The sequence below is a fragment of the Lactuca saligna genome, chromosome 7, assembly GCF_052625555.1.
Source record: "Lactuca saligna cultivar CGN05327 chromosome 7, ASM5262555v1, whole genome shotgun sequence".
Classification (NCBI taxonomy): domain Eukaryota; kingdom Viridiplantae; phylum Streptophyta; class Magnoliopsida; order Asterales; family Asteraceae; genus Lactuca; species Lactuca saligna.
This window is the reverse complement of record NC_136423.1, coordinates 159,836,798-159,859,266: the sequence shown is the minus strand read 5'-3', so window position 1 is coordinate 159,859,266 and position 22,469 is coordinate 159,836,798. Positions and strand designations below refer to the sequence as shown.

The window sequence follows — 22,469 nt, the reverse complement described above, 5'->3', positions numbered from 1 at the left end:
TGATTAGATATCACATGATCTTTTGTACATTAGGTGATGTTTGAGGGTATGATTTGGATGAGATTTTTCTTTCAGGCATTTCATCGAACATATGTTGTGCAAGATTCATTTCCATTCTTTTATCTTATGTTGTGCAAGACTCGTTTCCCTTCTTTTATCTGTTTTATGCACATGTCTTAGATCCATCCTTGTCTTCAAATATTCAATTTTGTAAACAAAAGAAACAAGTTTATAGGAGTGCAGATGAGTGATGTTGTCGATGAGCTCAACTTTTGATTAGAACCCAAAACAGAAGAATGAGAGGTTAAGCTCTTTTTTGTGGTTGTGGTACAATCAAAGAATCAACTGATCGATTGCATAATTCCTTCAAAGTAGAGAATGAACAGGTAGAGTTATAGTTTGTCAACAATCCTAACAATCATCTTCCAAACTTCTTGCTAAGTCTGATTCAATTTGTATCCAATTGGTATGCTTCTCCATTTCATTGAAAACATTGAGACTGATTCATGGAAATCAACAACTTTAATGGCAACAATAATACCGATTTATCTTGCCAATAGTTTGGATAGTTCAACTTCCAACTAAACATTTATTGGCCAACAAACAAATTCGCTGAAAAAGCCGAGTCAAAGATTTGGGTTTACTTTATGTTAGACAACAAAAGAAACTTAAATTTCGTTATATTTCATTACATTGGTTTTAAAGAGAGAGAGAGAGAGAGAGAGAGAGAGAGAGAGAGAGAGGACCCATCTGCATATTATTCCATTTTTTTCTTTAAAAAAATTGAAAACATCATAAATGGTCCCTGTAGTAGTGAAATGACGTAAATGTCCTTCAGATAACGGACAAAACTTAACGGAGTTAGCAATAAGGACCAATCGTCAAAAGTTTTGAAAGTACATGAACCATTTATGAGGTTTTTAAACCACGTGGACTAAACTTCAGATTTTGGGTAACCACAGGGACCATTTATGATGTTTTTTCTTATTTTGAACATAGTATAAAAATTAAAGGGTATAGCTTGTTAAAAATAAAAGATAACATTATTTATTTATTTAAAGTCATACATATTAATACATTGAAATTAATAAAAATATAAGATAAATATTGTAAAAATAAAAGAAATAATTAAAAAGGTGTGTATAAAACTAAGTGGTGGAAATTAATAATTAAACAAATTTGGGTGGAAATGGTCATTGGAGAAATGTCCACTATGGTTCTAACTTCTTTGATGGGTAAAAGGATTTTAAAATGTATCATTTGGCTGGTGTGCAGTGTGCTTTATTTTTCTCTATATTAAATCTAATGTACTTATATATTTTTAAATACTAGCAATGATTTATTTTGCACCAATATTAGCATTGCACTGTATTTGTTACATATTGCTATTATCAATAAACAAATATTGGTACGTGGCAATTATGAGGAAGACACAGTAAGAATGTTGCTATTATGTTAAATAAAATATAAGTAAGTTGGTATCATGATTCATGGATTACACATTTCTATCAACTATAAAAAGTTGTAAGTACATAGCTGTTATTGAAAAAGTGTTCAAGTTCCTTGCTATTATGGGTGAAAAAAATAAAGTACATTGTTTATTTTGGTTGGAGTAACTATGTTGCTATATCCAGCAATTTTTACCCTTTCTTCTCAAGACCATTGAATGGATTAATTATCTCACACAGATCAATTGAGTAAAATTAGAACAAAATTTAAGTTGTGTTCATACAACTCGAAATTTTCTAGCTGTTACATTTTGGACTAAAAAATTATTTATTGAAATATTGTAAAGAAAGTTATGTAATTTGGGAAAATAATGAAAGGTTGTCCAGCTCAATATATGCTGATTGGGATATGAAGTGATAATATCAAAAGCATTGAGGTTTAATTACGAGAAATATAAAGTTGGAGACAATCTGTAATTTATGAAAGTTTAAAATCATAAATACGTAATTATTTAATGGAGGTGTTAGGCAGTAGACACCAGACATGAATCGAGAAGGAAAGAAGTGAAATACTCAGTAATTGGAAGTCAACAGTATAGCAATATTGGTTCTTCTGGGTCGGATACAGAAGATCGGTTATGCAAGGTATGTGTATTGAATTGATGAATTGGTTTAATTTTGTTCAAACTGGTGTTAAAAGTATGGTTAATAGGTAAGATGTATCCTTAATCAAGCCACAAAATCAACCCAAAAGGGATATGAATGAAACAAATGATTGACCTAGATTGCATCAGATTTTGGTAGTTGTCATATAGGGTTATTGTTGATTTGTTGTATAAACTGATGTTACCTAAATTGCATCAGATTAAGGCTCGGTATTTTTAAAAAAGCATGGAAGAAACTGGACAAAACTGATGTACACTAGGGCTTATTTACAAAATTGTAGAACTATATTGAATGACCGGGACTAAAATCAAAAGAAATACAGAACGATCTTGGCTATCAAGAGTCCAAGATACTAGCTTAACAAGGAAAGTTACCAAATTGCCCTTCAGTAATCTTTTATTATATTTCTGGTACTTCTACTTATTTCTCTTAGATCTACTAAGAAGTAAAACAATACCCATCCCCCAAAACGTATACCTTGCCCTCAAGGTGAACATTTAGAACCTTTAAGAACCAACCTCTATTAAATGGTAGCTCCCCAAAATGTTGAAGTACTTCATCCTTTTTAACCATGTCCATCATTTGAGTTTTAGCTTCTTTTTTAGTGTCTTTTTCTTCCATGGCTAACATCTCTTCTTTATCATCTTCTTCCTGATTTTGGAATGCTAACCCACTTAATTCCTTCCTCTTACAATGATGTCCTCGAAAGAACCTTTCATCACACCTATAACATAGGCCTTTAGACTTTTTTTTTCTCTCAAATCTTGATCTAACAGTCTTCTATATATATGTGCCCAGATTCTTTTCATTAGTAATGGTGTTTCCAGGAGTTATGGTATTCCTACTTTTTGACTCATTACACTAAAAAATTTCAATTATTGTTCCCATTCTTTACACTTTCATATGCATTTAGGATTTTATTTTTCTCTTCAATTTTATTTGCAATATGCATTGCATTGCATCGGACAGGTTTGTAGGGGATAAAAGTCTTAATTCCACCTTGATATTAGATGTTAATTCATTTACGAATTGACTTAAGAAACCCTCACCAGAGATACCTTCAAATGGGGCAACCAATGACACAAATTTCCTGTGATACTCTGTTATGGAACCTTCCTGCTTCAATGCTAGAAATTATTCATAAAGAGAACATGTAGAAGTGGAACGGAATTGCTTCAACAGGAGGGATTTCATCTCCTACCATCTTGTTCTCGGTTTTCTCCTATTTTCCCACTGGTACCATCGAAGCACATCACCTTCAAAAGAAATTACACCAACTTCAATCTTCTCTACATTGTTAAGTCGATTCAAACTGAAATCAAACCTTAGAAACCATCCATCGGGATCGGAACTGTCAAACACCGGAATCACATCAACTTTCATGGACCTATGGACCGTGTGATCCCTAGTCTATAAATAGGGATAGCTGTTAGTTATTTATTTGTACCTTGAATTTTAGTCAGTAGATCAATCTTTGTTAAATTGTACTTATAATCTCTATTTGAAAACTCTCGAATAAGATTACTCCCTCCTACCGTGGAAATAGGTCACCTTGACCAAAACACATAAATATTATGTCTTCGTGTATGTGGTGTAGCGAGTTATCAACTTTACTTCCTAGCAAGTGGTATCGGAGCTTGGCAGGTTATGTTGATGAATTGTACTTGTAATCTTTGTTTGATTCCTAACAATTATGTTGATGAAAATTACAAATAAAATGTTATATTGGTATATTTTATTTTTCAACTTAAGTATTAAAATATGTATTTTTTGGAAGATAAATACCAAAACCATAATCTTCAAAGTATGTAGGGTTAAATGAAAAATGGTTGAAAGTATGTTTCATTTGCATGCATTTTTCCTTGAGCCAAACAACATAAACATTGGAGATCTTACTAAATGATATATCAAAAATCTTACAATGAAACAATTGAAAGCAACATAGTCTTAACATAAATATACACATACCTAAAGGTAATACGCATTAAAATCCTTTGAAAATCCTATGTACCTTCTCCATGCCCTTGGAACTTTAAGCTATAGCAAGTCCTGAAATACATGCTAAGGTAAGGTTTATGTTTTTAAGTTCACATTTTTTATTTATAGAAAATAAAGCATTCACGATCATAAAACATGCATGTCAGAAAACCTTGTACCTTCGTTTCTCCTCGTGTTACGAAGTGGCCTTACCCATCTGTCCTTCCTCTTTCTGAACCTATCATAATACTTTGTATATAGAACGTTTCCAAAAACAATGCCAACAACCATCCCGCTTCCAAATCCACAGAATATGATGATCCAATCAATTCTTTCGCTTGGGAGGAGAGAAACAGCCTCAGATGTATTGCTTGCTGGTGGAAGTATTGATGCCTTCGAATCTTGACATTCCTTAGATAAAGGATGTCCACACAACCATGGATTCCCCTTGTAGGAGCTGTAGTCAAATGTATCAAATTGTTTCCCTTGGGGTATGCGTCCATCAAGATGGTTCATTGACACGTTGAAAATGGAAAGAAAGCCTAGTTGCACCAACTGTTGAGGAATTTCTCCGGATAGCTCGTTTTGGGAGAGATCCAATGATTCAAGATTCTTCAGGTACCCTAACGATGGAAAGATATGCCCGGTAAAATGATTGTTGGAAAGATTGAGTGATTCAATCCCTTGAAGATCTTGGAGTGATAGCGGGATTTCTCCTTCAAAATCGTTGCAAGAGAGATCAACAGCAGTGAATATGGTTAAAATCTCTTCGTACTCTCTTTTGACACCTTTGTATATTAATGTCATCGTGTATGGCGACTTTGTGTTGAATGAGCTGAAGGACATTGTTGTTTCCAGAACAAATGATTCTCCAATTGATTTCATAGCTAAACACGTGTGGAAGAACTTATGGTGCAATCGACCACTAAAACGGTTGTTAGAAAGGTCTATGATCCGCAACTTAGGGAACTGTGAGCAAGCAGTTGTTGAACCTTGAATTGGACCATGAAATTTGTTGGACCGCAAAACAAGAACTTGAAGCTTGGGGAGAATTCCCAACCAAGAAGGAAAAATGTCATCGAACGAGTTGTCTCCAAGAGAGAGAACCTCTAGATTGGTACAATTTGTCAGTGATCGTGGTAGCTGACCCACAAATCTATTCTCACTCAAATCAATACTTTCCAACAGGCTTCCATGCCTAAATGCATTCATCATTATGCCATGAAAATTATTTCGTCTCAAATTTAATTCCACCAACGAATTGCTTAAGCTGCCTAAACATGAAGGAAGTGTTCCACTCATGTTATTAGAAGACAAATCCAACTCTCGTAGAGATTTCAATTCACATAACCATGGTGGTATTTCTCCAGTCAGATTATTGTTTGAGACACCATAAAGAACCGTGGTTTGTGGTGGAAGTGGTAGCTGCCCCTGTACCTGATTATACGAGATGTAAAATCCTTGTAAACGTTTCCATGGGAGAAAATGAGGATGCTGATGAAAGCCAGTGATGGAGTTGTACGAAAGGCTAATCAGCTGTAACGTTTCTTGGCTGTTGTTCAATATCCACACAGGTACCATGCCATGAATTTTGTTGTGTCCGAGAAGTAAAATCCTCAATTTTTGTTGGAATCTCAAAAATGAAGGGAATTCCTTCAAGTTGCACGATTGAAGTTCTACATCTTTCAATTCTGGTAAGGTGCTATTCGAGTAGTTCTTGGTAGCCACTAAAGATATCCTGTTAAAACCCAATGTGAGAGTTTCGAGCTTCTTAAGTTGTAGGAACATGTCTAAGTCTACCTTACCGCTGAAATCGTTCCACTGTAGACGAAGATGTTGAAGACTTTTGAAGTTCGAAAATGAGCTTGAAATTGGTCCTTGCAATTGGTTTTCTTGAAGGCTTAAAATTCTTAGTTGGCTGATGTTGAACAACGAGGATGGTATATGACCTGTAAGAACATTTTTTCCCATTTGGAGCACACTAAGTTTGGTTAGGTTTGCAAGAAAGGGTGGGATTTCACCGTTTATGTTCATATCAGCTATATAAAGTTCATTAAGTGTAGTCAGCTTGCCAAGCCAACTAGGCAAGTATCCCTTCTCGAATTTGTTACCTGTAAGTTCCAAAATATTGAGTTTCGAATGACTTATCAATGAAGGAACCAAACCTATGAACTTATTCATACCTAAACCTAAGTAAGTGAGTTGTGTCAAGTTAGAGAGTGAAGCGGGAATGCGCCCTGAGAAAGAGCACTTGGTAAGGCGCAAGATTATCAAATGATTTAGTTTGCTTATGGAATTTGGTACAATCCCAAAGAAGCCAGTCAAACCTAGATTCACATATTCAAGTAAGCTGTTGTTATGAAATTCATGAAAGGAACCAAAGAGGTTAGGATTGGATGCCACGTCAAGAATTTTCAACTTTGGTAGCTGAAATATTGCTTCAGGAAATTTATTCCTAAGCGAGCAGTTTTTTAGCTTGATTGATCTTAAAGAAGAAAAGTTTGTCAATAAATGAGGTACAGAAGAACTAATGTCAACCCCCGAGAGATGGAGTTCTTTGAGCCCTGTCATGTTTTGCACTAGATCCTTGAAGCCACTAGGACTTTGTAGCTTTAGTGGATTTTGTGATAGATCTAAAGAAGACAACTGCATCAGCTGTGAGATTTCATTTGGGATTCGGCCAATAAACCCAGAATCAGAGAGATTGAGACTTCTCAATTGCTTTAGACGAGCAATCTCAGATGGGATTTGAGATTCATAAAAGTGGTTAAGTGAAAGGTTGAGATTCTGAAGATGAACAAGGCTGAAGAGGGTGCTATTAGAGTTGATATGCCCGCAAAGAAAGCTTTCACTCAAGTCAAGGCCGACCACATGACCAGACTCATTGTCGTTGCTGCACTCCACCCCATACCACGAACAACAATCAAAACCAGCATCCGATGCATTGCTTCTGGGCTTCCAAGATTGGAATGTTTGAAACCCAAGAACAGCACAAGCTGGATCATCCTGATGAGTCATGCTTTGCTTAAACTGAAACAAGGCTGAGCATTCATCATCATGGCTAATTACTGATGATCCTGTGCGTGTGACTATTACAAACACGTATAGAAGGGAGATGACTCTCAACATGTTGAAGTGATTCAAATATTGAACCATGAAAGGATGGTTTAGTATATTAATTGTTTGTGAGTTGTGACATGTGATAGCATAATATAGACCATCTATGAGTTTAACATTCAGCCATATAACTAGATTAGAAATGAACGTTCTGGACATGGAGATGACTTATGAGTCACCAATATCAATCATATAAAAATGGCTATGTGTAAGGTGACAAAGAAAGATGATGACTAAAAAGAGGGAAAAGAAGGATAAATAAAAGGCAGTTGAAGAATCAACTAATAGAGCCAAGAAAGAAAGACTTTGACTAAGAAATGTTGACTAAATATAACAAAACAACAATTTATCATTCAATTGATTGAATTTGTGTTGTTTGTATGCCTAGGATCATTTAAGATAATCAAAGAAGTACCTTTCAAAGTTCAATTTACGTGATATGATGGTTTAGATCAACTTTTGTATTTGAAACTATTAATTAGACTCTGTAATTATCTTGTAGATATGATTGTAATCCTACAGAAACTTTCACAAGATATTCATTGTTGTAACCTGAACCAATGATTGGTTGTTGTTTATTCTGCCCCCCTTTTTGGTATTTTCTAGGAAGAGCCTATTGACCCATTCCACTATTTTGCAATTTGAAGATTAAATGCAGCACAAAGTTCAGGCCATCAAAGCCCAACTTCTCAATACTTCTGCAGAAGGGCAGAGGAATTTGATGATCAAATTCAGTGGTTTCTTTAGAGATAGAAATTAATGTGAATATATCCTTCCATTAAAATTGAGTTTTATATTGATTGCCATTGCTGAATTTGAATATTCTTCCATAAATGTTGTCTACTTTAATACTTTTGATGGTGAGAAAATATACAATCAACACAAATTCAATGTGCATGTTGTTGCGCACATTGTTTTCTATTTTCATACAAGTTTTTTGGTTCGAGTAATTAGGGTAAAGCACATTGAAATCTTTCAAGAACCTTTCCTATCATGAAAGCTACTGATGTTGCCTCAAGAGCACTGGATGCGCGTTGCTAAATTTCCCTGAATGCCAATGGATAAAAATTTGTTGCTAAATTTACCCTAAGATACTAAAAGATGAAAATTAAATCGGTTAACTATCATTAACGATAATGTGTCACACTAAAGGATCACACTTTTGTCATTTTTGAGACAAACTAGCGATGGAAATCCGGCTCTAATAATTAGTGACTGATTGTAAATTATAAAACACCAAGTTCACCTGCTACGACTTTCTAAGGGCCTCGCTGCCAACAAAGACACCTTAGAATACAAGGTTGCTGGTGTTTTGTGAGGGATTTCTTGTTGTTTAATTTGATGATTGTAAGTATTTGAAACTTGAGATACACATACAGAGAACTTCTGACCCTTATATGATTTGTTTGTCTTCTAAACTAAATTTTTAAAGTTTACTTATTTGACTAGTTAAAAATAAAAATATAACACTCATTGATTCATTATGTGGTCCTATGGATGGCTTCTAAGTTCTAACCTTCACATATACTATTGGTGGGGAAAAATCTTTACTTTCTCAAAATATGTAAATGAAAATGGTCTAATTAACATAATACAAAACTTCAAAAATGGTCCCTGTGACCTTTGAAAATATCAAGTTTAATCCCTAAGTTCAAAAAACCTCACAGATGGTCCCTGTGGTTTCAAAACTTTTAACAAACAGTCCCTTAGCCACATAAAAAGACTAATATGCCCTTTCTATTTCTTTTTAGAATTAAATTTACCTAATCTTATTTAAAAAAATAAAAAGACAAAATAAATAATTCATTGGGCCCACCTTCTCTCTCTCTCTCTCTCTCTCTCTCTCTCTCTCTCTCTCTCTCTCTCCATAAAAAACGAACATCGTCTTCTTCATCTGTTTGGGGATTTGGAGGAACGAACAAATCGGAAGCGATGAGAAGTTTCGATGGTGGTCATTCAAATCACGAGGAGAGACAGAGTCATCGATCTCCGGCTACCCTCTGAGGCTTTAACTTGCATCATCACCGGTTGAGAGCTAAGGGAACAGGTCTCCGTCTTCGTTTGTTCGGAGAAGCTGCAATCACAAATGGAAGGCTGCGATCAGGAAGCTCCGATGGTAGAGTGTGGTTCTGCAGTAGTTAAGAAGTCACAAGGGGGAAAAGGTGGATGCGGCTATAATGCTCGAAGAGGGAAGAGCAGTCGGTTTTTCCGATGAGCTCCTTCTCGGCTGATAGCTCACTCATCGGAGTTGTGGCTTCAAATCACCAATAGTAGGCAGAGAGAGGAGGTGTTGGAGGTGACGGAGAACCAAGTGAGGATGGCTGGGGAGTTGTAACAGCTTGCTAGTGTATCGAGTCTTCTTCCTCTCACTTTATCGAAGCCAAAATTGAGGACCACTACAAACGAGGGGATGTTTTGAGTTGTTAATCGATAGGGAAGAATGAGGGAGGAAGGAGAGAAACTGAAACAGGGGCGGTAGCCTTGGTTCGTCGAATTCTTTCCTCACAAACACCCCCACCTGCTGTTGTTTTCCATTCTTGCTTCTCCCTTCTCGATCAGACGAGGATCGAAAAACCTCCCTCGATTTATGCCTTCGCTTGATGTCTGCTGGTGTTATTGCTTTTAGGATTGATTATCGAAGAAGGAGATGGAAAAGGGGGGTTGTTTCAAAATCAAGAGGTGATGTTTCAAAATCAAGAGGCTTGGGCTATAAACTAGTTTATTGAAACAAATAAGTATTAAAGCCCAATAGTTTAATTTAAAAAAATCAGATGTAAATCTAATGGTTGACTTCTCAATTGTCGACAGTCAACTCGACGACTCGTCTTCTGTTTCTCATCAGATCGTCGACATTGCAACCTTACTCGTCTCAATTGTCGTTGCCTGTGGCCTTCCGGAAGGAGAATTTCGGCCACCTCCTCCTCCTCCATCACAATGAAACAAGTTAGTATAACCAAAATACTCAATCTTATTATGTATATAGGTTAATTCCAATTCCAATTTTTTGTCATTATGTTTTAGAAGGTAACAATTAACTTTGTTAAATTAGGGACTTAGGGTTATACTTAATGATTATTTGTTGTTGCAACTTGAAATTAAGTTATGGTTGATATATTTTGATTGTAGATTTCTATTTTCACATTTGTTGTTGAAACTTGGAATCAAGTTTATAGTAGATATATCTTGATAATTGATAATTTGATTGTATGTTGTTATTTGTTAACTGTTGTTGAAACTTGAAAATTGAAATCAAGTTCATAGTTTATATATTTTGATTGTAGGTTTCTATTAAAAGTTTTTTAAAAAGACATTTAGATGTTGGGGACAACAATGTTGAACGAACTTAAAAAAAATAGGTCTAATGAAAGTAATCAAGTTCCACAAACCAATCAACCTATGCCAAAACTACAAGAAACACAATCTAATAAACCTACTCAAAAACCAAAAGTGACACAATCTTTTGATTTGAACAATCTTCCTTTAGACTCGGGGGATAGGCCAAAGATTACATCTTATAATCCTAATCAAAGGGATGAAATAAGGAGGGCATATTTGATTAAAGGGACTTGTCAACCAAAAGGGCATAGTTTTGAATATATCTTATTTAGTAATAAACTAAGAAGTTTTGTTGTACAGTGGTTTACTAATTTTCGATGGTTAGAATATATCATAAAATATAAGAAGACATATTGTTTTTGTTGCTACTTTTTTGAGAGACGTAGTGGGGGAACAAGGTGGAAGAATTCTTTGAACATGATGATGTTGTGGCGGTTGCGAAGAAACATGATGATGTTGAAGAATTCTTTGAACAACTAGCTTTGGTGGTTATCGTCGTTTGTGGGTCTTGTAAGATAAAGATATGACATGAGAGATGCAAAAAAGTGGCAGTTGAAATTGGTATTGGTGAAACTGAAACATGAAGAGGGTTGAATCAAGAGATTTCTCTTGTTCGAGCTAGAGATACTAGATGGGGTTCACATTTTAGAACAATTGTAAGTTTGGTGAATTTGTTTCCAGAAGTTGTTGCGGTACTTAAATATGTCAAGGAGGAAGGGTCTACTTTATCTAACCATAATCAAACAAAGGTTATTTTGTCATATTTCAAAACACTTGATTCTGTGTTTCTTTTACACTTGATGTTGGAAATTCTATGCCTCATAGATACCTTATCAAAGCATCTTTAAAAAAAAGATCAAAATATTTTGGAAGCAGTTTCATTAGTAAAAGCAATGTTTTGAAAACCAAACCAGACATCGAATCGGATGTTTTACCGGTTCGATAGTTCAACTGGTCTGACCGGTTGGACCAGTCCTAAAAACTGGAATATATATATATATATATATATATATATATATATATATATATATATATATATATATATATATATATATATATATATATATATTGAATATGTGATTGTTGGGTAACTAAGCTTGGGTGTAGAACCCTTTGAAACGTACATCATTTTCCTAGAAAATCATCAAAATACGTTTATTTTTCTAATTACTCTAATTATCCTAAATTGTTTCCAAGTTTATCTAATTCACATATTACGTTTGTTATTGATACGATTCTTTCTCCAACTAAAATCTCCTTGATGATCTTCGGGGTTTTGGGGAAAGTAACTGAAAACGTTCTGGAACTGAATGTTGTAAGTCGTCTTTTCCATTGCTACTTTATCACATGTATTTCTTTATCCTCCTTGATCACAACCCCTGTAACTAGTTTCATTGGGACTTTAGGCCACGTGATTTTTTTAATTGCCGGCTTACATTCACTTCTTCTTTTGGATTTGATTTTTTACCCATAATTTGTAGGCTTGTAATCGCTAGCTTCATTGGCATTTTAGGCCACTTATTATTATTTTTTTGGTTTTTGTTTTTGTAAGTAGGCTTACATCCTACTTCATTTTGTATGTAATTTGGATTTGGATTTTTTTCCCCATAATTTGTAGGTGTGTGACACGATCAGCTGCCTTCTCCCCTATTCAATTTGGAAGTTTGAACTTTTGTAACATTTAATAATATATATATATATATATATATATATATATATATATATATATATATATATATATATATATATATATACACACACACACACATATATATATATATATATATATATATATATATATATATATATATATATATATATTTTGGGTGTTGTTACAGGATTTAGTGTACAAACCTACTACTTTGTTGTTGTAATTCTGTAGGACCATTTTAGTTCAGCGTACTAGTCTAAATGATGTCCCAGGTAAAATTTTAAGCTTTTTTATTTTTATGCATGCTATCTATTGTTCTGTTCCATATGAGTTCTGGTTTTGTTTTATAACCCCATGTATTTTGGGTGGTTTTAATACACATATAATATTCCTGTCCATTAAAAAAATAATATTTGTTTGTTTGTTGATGGAGGACATACAAATAAAGATCAATACAGAAAACCAAGGAGATTACCGGCCTTATGAAACACATAGAACTGAAGATATTGACATAAATGGCCATTGGGAATCATTATCTTAGAGTGAGAAAATAAGCGATGTGGATGAAAGTCTTAAATGTGACGATGATGAAATTAATGATACAAGTATCATGGGAAAGGTATTGAATACACGCCATGATGCATATAAGTTTTATAACCGATATGCCTTTTTACATGGATTTGGCATACGTATTCATTGTAATTATAAAAACAAGACAACAAAGAAGATTTATCGTAAGATGTACGTGTGCAACAAAACAAGGTTTTAAACGTTTGAAGGGTGATAGTCAAATGGGATAACAAAGAAACGTCGTAGAGATTTAAGGACCGGATGTGAAGCGATGCTTCGAATTTCAAAAAGGAAAGATGGAAAATGGTTTGTGGATATTTTTAATGATACACATAATCATGATTAAAGTCTTACACCGACCAAAGTAATGAAACATCGTTCTCATGGAAAGTTCCACCGCTCAATGGCATGTAAATCTCTTATGGTTGAGCTTCGTCAATCAGGGTTGAAGCCTTCTCAAATTAAAAAAGGTTGTAAATGCAATGAAAACTCCATGTGAAGCTAATGTTACTTCAAAACAATGTGCTGATGTCTTATCTGAGCAACGAAAGCAATATAAAGGTAAAGAGTTTTATGGAGTTATCAAACATTTTCAAGATAAAGCACTAGTTGATCTTAACCAATATTTTGTTGTGGATTTATTTGAGGATGGGTCGCCTAGAAATACTTTTTGGGCTGATGGAAGGTCAAGGGATGCCTATCTTAAATTTGGAGATGTTGTTGTCTTTGATGTTACATACATGACAAACAAATTTAAGATGCCATTTTCTCCTTTTGTTGGGGTGAACCATCATGGTCAATCAATATTATTTGGTGGTGCATTGCTAGAAAATGAAAATGAAGAAACTTTCCAATGGTTATTTGAGCATTTCTTAAAGTGCATGTTCAATAAGTACCCATCTGCAATTATAACGGATCAATACAGGGCTATGGGTAATGCTATAAAAAAAAGTGTTTCCAAACACTCGACATCGCTACTATGCATGGCATATTAAGAAACATGAGATAGAACATCTTCAACCGCTTGTAACCCATTATAGTGATTTCAAAGAATCTTATAAACAATGGATAAAGGGTGATTCAATAGAAGATTTTGAAGCAGAGTGGGAAGTTATGTGTGTTAAATATAACCTCGAAAATAATCGTTGGATCACCGAGATGTATAACCAACGAAATCATTGGGTTAAAGCCTATTTGAAGGATGTTTTCTTCGCAGGCATGACAACATGCGGACAAAGCGAGAGTATTCATTCCTTTTTTTTTGATGAATTTGTTAATTCCAAGACTATGTTGAATGAGTTTGTGGTTCAGTATGATAAAGCAGTTGCATCTCGAAGAGCCGTTGAAGAAGATGAGGACTTTAAGACTATGAACTCAAAGGCAGTTCTTTCGTCAGTTCATCCAATAGAAGCAAAATCTGGAGATTGTTATACTAGAAAGATTTTTGAGGATTTAAAAAAATGGAATCTAACTCATGAGACACTAAGCAAATGTACAGAAGAAATCAAATATCGGGTTGGGAAAGTGAATGTTGATAGAGCACATTGGAGACTTGTCATCTTTCATCTCAAAAATCAAGTGAATGTCACATGTTCATTTGCTAAATTTGAAACATATGGCATATTATGCAAGCATTGTCTATATGTGATGAAGAAGAGACATGTTCAAACCCTTCCTAATCATTATATTTTACCTAGGTGGACACTTGATTCTAGGTTCAAGGTGAGCACTTGTAGCATTGGATTGGACGAAATGAATAATGAAAAGCAAGTCAGTGCCTTAACCTTATGGTATGTGCGTGCAAACAGTAACAAAGCAATCGAACATGCAAAAACTTCCCCTTCAAAGATAAGAAAACTCAACAGTTTATTAGTAAAGTTTTTAGAAGATGGAGTTATTCAGAATAAGCCAAATGCACCTGAAAGTCCATCTCAAAGTTCTTGTGCAGGATTTACTCAAGTAGACATGATGCCTCAGTTGTCTATTCGGGATCCTACTATCCTGATTAATACGAAAGGACGTCCTAAAAATGAAACCAGAATCAAGTCTTCTTTAGAGATGGCGAAGAAAAAGAGAACTTGTTCTCACTGAAAGGGATTGGGTCATTATGCCACCAGGTGTCCAACGAAAAAGGTGATTTGTAATTTTTTATTTTTTAAGATTTCATGATTTTCCTTGTCCAATGCTCACATTTTCTCGTCTTAGGCGGAGGAGGCTTTACAAGACAAACAATGATGTTACTCTTGAATGGTTCTATCACAACTCCTTGGCAGTGAAGGGTGAAGAAGTGTTGTTGAAGGACATCTACAAATTTTCATTCATTCAGTTTAGCAGCTACATAATCTTTAATTTTGAAATTTTAAACTATATCAAACATACAGTTCTTGAAGTCTCTACAGTCAAATAGCTTGCACGGGTTCTTCTTTCTTTGTTGCAGTTCTGAAATATTTTATCCCCTCAAGTTACTTTTGTATTAATGGATTGTTCTTTTTGTTTTTTTACATATTATAGCAGCCTATTTTTAATGTCATTCTAATATGGTATTGAACTTCTAGTTTTGTTTCTTATTAATTTTTTAGTGGAAATGTGGAATGAATGGTTACAGACAGCACCTGATCAAATTACCACTAAACTTGAAACTATAACAATTATTACATTGCAATTTAACCCAATTTCTGTTTTTACCGTACCTGATACATTTTTAACAGACCTGACCATTCATTAAAGCATTAAAAACCAATATTATGTTTCATTTTGCAATAGAATCACCCATCGTTTTATGCAGTAATACTTTTACCATACAATCAATGATATTAAATTGAATTTTGCTGTCAAAAAAGTTGAATTTTTCATCATTATTTCAATTCTTTTTCTTATTTATTGAAACTGGAACAAATTGACCTCAAAATTAAAACTAAAATGCCATTTACTATTATTTACATTTGATTCTATACATTTCCAAGAGGCAAAACAACCCCAAACGCTAAAAGATAATAACAAAAGAGCACCAAATGAAATCTAAAGAAATTACAGTAGGATGGATCAATGTTTTGAAATGGGTTATTATGCATTCGCATCTGAATCACCAAAAGGGTTGGAATAAACTTTAAATTCTTCAAATTCTTGAATTGGGCTCTGAAGCGTTGAAGAAGCAGACCTCATTAGATCTGTAAACTTGAATTTTCATAATTATGCAATTATGTGTAAATGGGACACTTAAAACTTCCATGAGGGAGCTAGAAAGTTGGGACCTTTATTTGAACTGGACAAGCTAACTCCAAGTTAGAAAAAAACCATTTATCTTCCAGAACCTTCGAAATTCAAAAGGGAAACCATTATTTTCAAGCTTCAACCTCAGAGTGCTTAATCTTCAACAAATCTACGAGCACTAAGAGAGTAGTACATATAATAACAGGATTCTAAAAAGTTACACCATGTAGTGACTTGTAGAACGTTTGAGATAAAGCTCTCTTGGGTCAATTATGAACAATGATTGATACAGACCCAAATACATCCAACAGCCAGCTCGAGAAAGAAACAAAACTATGCTAAATTAATCAATCTGAGCTCAAGTACTTCATATGTAGAGATGGGTATTCATCAATGGGACCATTATGAAATTTTAGCTGCAGCACCACTCGACCTCAACTAACACATGAACGAACTTAGGGAAAAAAGTGGGAACCACACGGTGATCTTGGAGTGAATCGGAACGAAGAGGAACGAAATGGAACATATAGCAACAATTTATAGATCGAAATAAGAGACATAGCATAGCTGAAGGAAAAACACACATCGATTGAGAAGGAAGAAAGCAAACATCGAAGACAGGGGAGGAAGAAACCAAAAACTCTAGAAGCCAGATCCCGACGGAACGAATACTAAGTTGTACAATGAAGATAACTTATTTTCCTCCAAAACGACGTAGTTATACATGTTCCACACCTAAAATTTAATACCCAACAACCACATATTCCCTAACCCCATATATATATATATATATATATATATATATATATATATATATATATATATATATATCATAAACAAAAGAATTTGGGATAATAACTTTCTATTAGAAATTCAGATATTTTTGGATTATTTCAATTATTGATTCTTTCCTTATCTTATTCACATAATTTTAGTCCTTTATTGTGTTTCCTTTTCTTATCATTGAAGATTGAGTCTCTTATTTCCTTCCTCTATATATATTGTATTTCCCCCGTAGTGAATGAATGGAGAATATATTTGACTTCCAAAATTTTATATGGTATCAGAGCGGGTTACGTACAACTTGAACATAACCCTAAAATAACAATCTCCATTCAACATGGCTGGGGAAGACGACAATGGCAGTGGCTCATCAAACAAGACTAACAACGAAACATCCGACCATGGCTCTCCTTACAATCTTCACCCGTCAGACTATCCGAGGCAAATGCATGTGAATGAAACATTAAACGACAACAACTATCTTGATTGGGTTCAGCAAATGGAGAATTCTCTGTATGCAAAAAATAAAATAGGGTTCGTTAACGGAATCCTTCAGAAACCAGAGAAGACACACGCTAATCACATGGGCTGGTTTTGATGTGATACCATGATTAAAGGGTGGCTGACTACAGCCATGGAAAAGGAAATCAGATCTAGTGTCAAATATGCTAGCACTGCCGAAGAAATCTGGAACGACCTCCGTGAACGCTTCGGGATGGAAAGCGCACCTAAGGCGTATGAACTAAAACAACTTCTCACAACAACTAAGCAAGACGGGGCTTCTGTTTCTGCATATTACACCAAGTTAAGGGCACTTTGGGACGAGATAAGTTCAATTTTTAATATACCCAAATGTTCTTCTGCAGGTTGCAAATGTGGGATCAGTAAAAGACTCACTGAACTAAGAGACAAGGAGAGATTATACGAGTTCTTACTTGCACTTGACAGTGAGTTATCCATGATCAGAACCCAAATATTATCAATGAAGCCTACTCCTACTTTAGGTGAGGCATACGACCTTGTGGCAGAAGACGAGCAGCAACGGGCAATCTTAACTGGAAAAAGGACCAATAGTGAAACAGTTGCGTTTCAATCTCACATAAAGTATGATGCTGATGTTTGGTCACAGAGAAAAATGGGTCCAAGAAATTCAAAAAGACGAGGAAACATTAAAGTTGAACATTGTGATTTTTGTGGGAAAGATGGACACACTCGTGACAGTTGTTTCAAGCGGATCGGGTACCCGGAATGGTGGCCTAGCAAAGGGAAACCAGAAAAAGGAAAAGCGAAAGTAGCTTTTGTTGAACACAACTCTTAGTGTGGGAAACAACAAGACTTTTATTAAGACACTTAAGGAGAACTTACACTTTGTGAGACTACTACACACTTTGCTTTCTTGGATGGTTTGGAGCAAATGAGCTCCATACCTATTTATAGGCCTCTTAGGAAGGTTCTAGATACTAGCATACACTTACTACATACTAGATAACTCTAGAACTATCTAACATACTCTACATACTTCCATATGTTTCTAGAACGTTCTACCATGTTCTGGAGAGGTCTAGGTTGCTTCAGTGTCTTCTAGAATGATCCATATCCTTCCAGGGTCTTCCATGTCGTTCTAGAGTATTCTAGACTCTTCCGGTATATTCCAGAGTCTTCCATAATGTTCTAGAATCTTCTAGAGCATTCTAGAACAAGCTAAAGTCTTCTAAATAATATTTGTTTTATTGGGCTAGTGATGATCTTTAACACTCCCCCTCAACACTAGCCCTCATTCTTCGTACCATGTTAAGCTGACAGCGAAAACCTTCACATTTTCCAGTACTCAGCCCTTTGGTGAACAAGTCTGCTATTTGGTCATCGGTCTTGATCTGCCGCATCTCAATTTCTTCCATCAAGACTTTCTCTCTGATAAAGTGATAATGCACTTCCACATGCTTTGTTCTAGCATGAAATACTGGATTTTCTACCAGCCGAATTGCAGATTGGTTGTCACAGTGAAGTGGTACTGCATAGTAAACTTTTTGATGTAAGTCCTCCATTAGGAGTACCAACCATGTACTTTCTTGAGCTGCTACGGCCGCTGCTTTGTACTCCGCTTCCGTGGTTGACAATGATACTGTTGGTTGTCTTTTACTAGACCATGATATTTGTCCCGACCCAAGCTTGAACACATACCCAGTGGTTGATCTTCGGGTATCATGGTCTCCTGCATAGTCAGCATCACAATATCCAACCAACTTGCAGTCTTCTCCTCTTTTATACAAGAGACCATAGTCAATTGTACCTTTGACATATCTCAAGATCCGTCGGGCAGCATCCAAATGAGGTTTCTTCGAACTTTTCATGTATCGACTCATAACTCCAACTGCATAAGCAATGTCAGGCCGAGATAAAGTTAGGTAGATAAGACTACCTACTAGTTGTCGATACATCATTCCATCGTCCAACTCTTTTCCTTCATGAGCACATATCTTGGCATTTGGCTCTATTGGTGTTGATATTGGCTTACACTCCAACATGCCAAACTTTTGAAGTATATCTCTTGTATACTTTTGTTGGCAGAGGAACAACCCTTCCTTTGTACAATCAACTTCTAACCCCAAGAAGTGTTTAAGCTCCCCCAGCTCTTTCATTTGGAATCGCACCGATAGATTTTCTCTTGTTTGATGGATTTCTCTTTCGTCATCCCCGGTGATGATCAAGTCATCCACATAAACCAACACAATTTCCAACTTCCTTTCTTTTTCTTTGACGAACAGGCTTGAGTCTGCATGTGCAACTGAATAACCACTTCGGGTAAGAAATTCAGCAATCTTACCATACCAGGCTCTTGGTGCCTACTTCAATCCGTAAAGAGCTTTTCTCAACTTGCACACATGATTGGGATTAAATTCATCCTCAAATCCCTTTGGTTGGTTCATGTAGATCTCTCGGTCTAATTCTCCATGCAAGAAAGCATTCTTCACATCCATCTGCCATAATTTCCAATCTTTACTAGCTGCAAGAGCTAACAACACCCGTACAGTAGTGATCTTCGCCACTGGACTAAATGTTTCATCATAGTCCAATCCATATTGTTGTGAGAACCCTTGAGCCACCAGACGAGCCTTGTATCTCTCAATTGATCCATCTGGGCGACGCTTTATTTTATAAACCCACTTGCAGGAAATGGGTTTTAAATCTCTTGGTCTTGGTACTAGTTCCCAAGTTTGATTCTGCTCTAAGGCTGTAACTTCTTCTTCCATCGCCTTCTGCCAAGCTTTATTCTTAATTGCTTCTTCATATGTCTCCGGCTCTTTAACACCATCTTCTAAAATGGCCGCATTAGCATACTTGGGATTAGGCTTTCGGATTCTTTCCGTCCTTCGAAGTTGTGGAGGCGGCGACTCCCTTTCACCGGCATCACTTGTTTGAGTTACTTCTTGCTCAATGACATCAGTGTCGCTCGGATCTTCAGGTGTATCAACACTTGACCAAATATGTGCAGTTTGCTCCCCCATCTTTTGTTTTAAAACTTCTTCAATATTTTCCGAGTCTGGTAGTACTTTCTTCTCTGATGACCACCATGAAGATGCTTCATCGAACACTACATCTCTTGAAGTGTAGCATCTTCCGCTTGTTGGATCACAACACCTCCATCCTTTTCTTTGATTGTCATATCCAACAAATATACACCTGACTGCTTTCTTGTCAAACTTGCTACGTAAATGACTAGGTACAAATACGTAGCAGATGCAACCAAATACTCGGAAGTAGCTAACAGTAGGTTTCATGTTCCATAGTGTCTCAAATGGTAATATGAAACCTAACCTTGGTTGGGGAAGTTTATTGATCACATGGGTAGCGGTTCGCATTGCTTCAGCCCAAAATCTTCCTGGAACATTCTTCGCGTGTAGCATGCTTCGACAAATTTCTGCAAGATGTCGATTCTTTCTCTCAGCTACACCATTTTGTTGAGGTGTGTTGGCACATGTGAATTGATGACGTATACCACATTCTTTTAGATAGCGATTGAATTCTTCTGAGGTGTATTCTCCTCCATTGTCTGAGCGTAGACACTGAATCTTCTTTCTCACTTCTCCTTCGACCGTTGTCTTGAATTCTAGAAACTTTGAGAATGTTTCAGATTTTTCTTTCATGAAGAAAACCCACACATATCTTGAATAATCATCAATGAACGTCACCATGTACCACATCTCACTAACTGATGTCTGCTTGACTGGACCGAACACATCTGAGTGAATTAACTCTAGTGGCTTCTTTGCTCTAAAATTTGACTCCTTGTATGGTAATTGATGAGCTTTACCATACTGACATCCAGCACAAACAACATCTGTTTTAACTTCAAGTTGAGGTAAGCCATTGAGCATGGATTTCTCCATTATTACCTTCAACTTGTGATAACCAACATGTCCCAACCGTGCATGCCATAGATCTGTTGTCTCATTCTTACGAGTCTTATCTACATAGGCAGACTCTGCGGAGAGCACATAAACGGACTCCACTCTTCATCCTTCCATTGTTGGCATTTCTGATATTTTAAGATCTCAATAGACCTTCACATCTTGTGGGCCAAACAGGACGTAGTTGCCTGACGATGTTAGTTGCGATACCGACAACAAGTTCTTCTTCATACCTGGCACGTGATACACATTATGTAGTGACACCATGTCAGATTTATTACGAGGCATGATCGTCATTTTTCCAATCTGAGCAATTAAAAGTCGTGCATTGTTGGCTGTAAGTACCATGCGACTCCCTTTGTACTCCTTCACGTCTTGTAGTTTGTTCTGATCACCAGTCATGTGATTGGAGCATCCTGAATCAATGATCCAGTCATTTTCATAGTTGATACGCTCTCCCATCATTGTCATGAGTGCTAACTCATTTTCTTCTATGGCACATAATGCCTCAGCATCCCATTCATCCTCTATTTCCTTTTTGGAAGTTACTACATTGCTTTCCACAGACTTTTTCTTTGACCAACAATCCTTGGACATGTGGCCCCACTTTCCACAGTTGTTGCAGTTGCCTTCGAACCTCCTCCCCCGAGAACTCTTATTGTCGGTCTTTTGAGATCTCCATGGTTGTGAGGTTCCTGGTTGACTCTTCCCTTTGTCAGCATTTTTGTATCCTTCTTTAGAAGGTGGCTTAAAATTCCTCCAACTTTTACTTGTGTAGAGTGCTTCTTCTTCACTCTTCAGCGTGATGCCTCCCATTTGCTTAACCATAGCTTCTTGGCTGGCCAGCAAATTCTCAAACTCTACAAGTGATGGTTGAACGGGCCATCCTTGTACAGCAGTAATGAAGCTTCTATATTCTGGCCTGAGTTCATGGATGATGATCCTTTTCATTCGAGCTTCTGCAATGATGGATTGCGGATCTAGTTCAGTAATCTCCCGACATATCGACTTGACCTTGTGGAAATATTGAGCAATCGTCATGTCACGTTGTGAGATTGATAATAGCTCGTTCTCCAAAAGTTGTAGTCTCGTATCATTCTTCTTTGAGAAAAGCATCACAAACATGTCCCAAGCTTCTTTCGGGGTGTTCTCATCCCGAATATGCTCCAACATCTCTTCTTTGATTGTGGTCTTCAAGGCAAACATTGCTTTGCCTGCTTTGATTTTCCATTTGCGCAAAGCACCATTAACGTCTTCATCTGGTGGCGTAGTTTCGCTTCCACCAACGACCTCCCATAGATC

The 22,469-nt window shown here is 36.1% G+C and overlaps 2 protein-coding genes and 1 pseudogene across 3 annotated transcripts; 2 read left to right on the top strand and 1 right to left on the bottom strand.

Moving 5' to 3' along the window:
• Window positions 1-4,238: 4,238 nt before the first annotated feature.
• Window positions 4,239-6,662, bottom strand: LOC145007398 (receptor-like protein 6). Its single transcript, XM_078966339.1, has one exon. The coding sequence runs from the start codon at window positions 6,660-6,662 to the stop codon at window positions 4,239-4,241; it is 2,424 nt and encodes an 807-aa protein (XP_078822465.1).
• Window positions 6,663-12,636: 5,974 nt separating this feature from the next.
• On the top strand, window positions 12,637-15,176 carry LOC145006174 (protein FAR1-RELATED SEQUENCE 5-like; annotated as a pseudogene). Its single transcript, XR_013662824.1, has 2 exons — window positions 12,637-14,898; window positions 14,971-15,176. The product of XR_013662824.1 is annotated as a protein FAR1-RELATED SEQUENCE 5-like (transcript).
• A 2,216-nt stretch (window positions 15,177-17,392) lies between these two features.
• Window positions 17,393-18,076, top strand: LOC145007396 (uncharacterized). Its single transcript, XM_078966338.1, has one exon. The coding sequence runs from the start codon at window positions 17,393-17,395 to the stop codon at window positions 18,074-18,076; it is 684 nt and encodes a 227-aa protein (XP_078822464.1).
• The last annotated feature ends 4,393 nt before the right edge of the window (window positions 18,077-22,469 follow it).

What these genes read in the sequence shown, in the direction of transcription:
- LOC145007398 (XM_078966339.1), bottom strand. Translation starts at nt 6,662, where the DNA reads ATGACAGGGCTCAAAGAACTCCATCTCTCGGGGGTTGACATTAGTTCT.
- LOC145007396 (XM_078966338.1), top strand. Translation starts at nt 17,393, where the DNA reads ATGGAAAAGGAAATCAGATCTAGTGTCAAATATGCTAGCACTGCCGAA.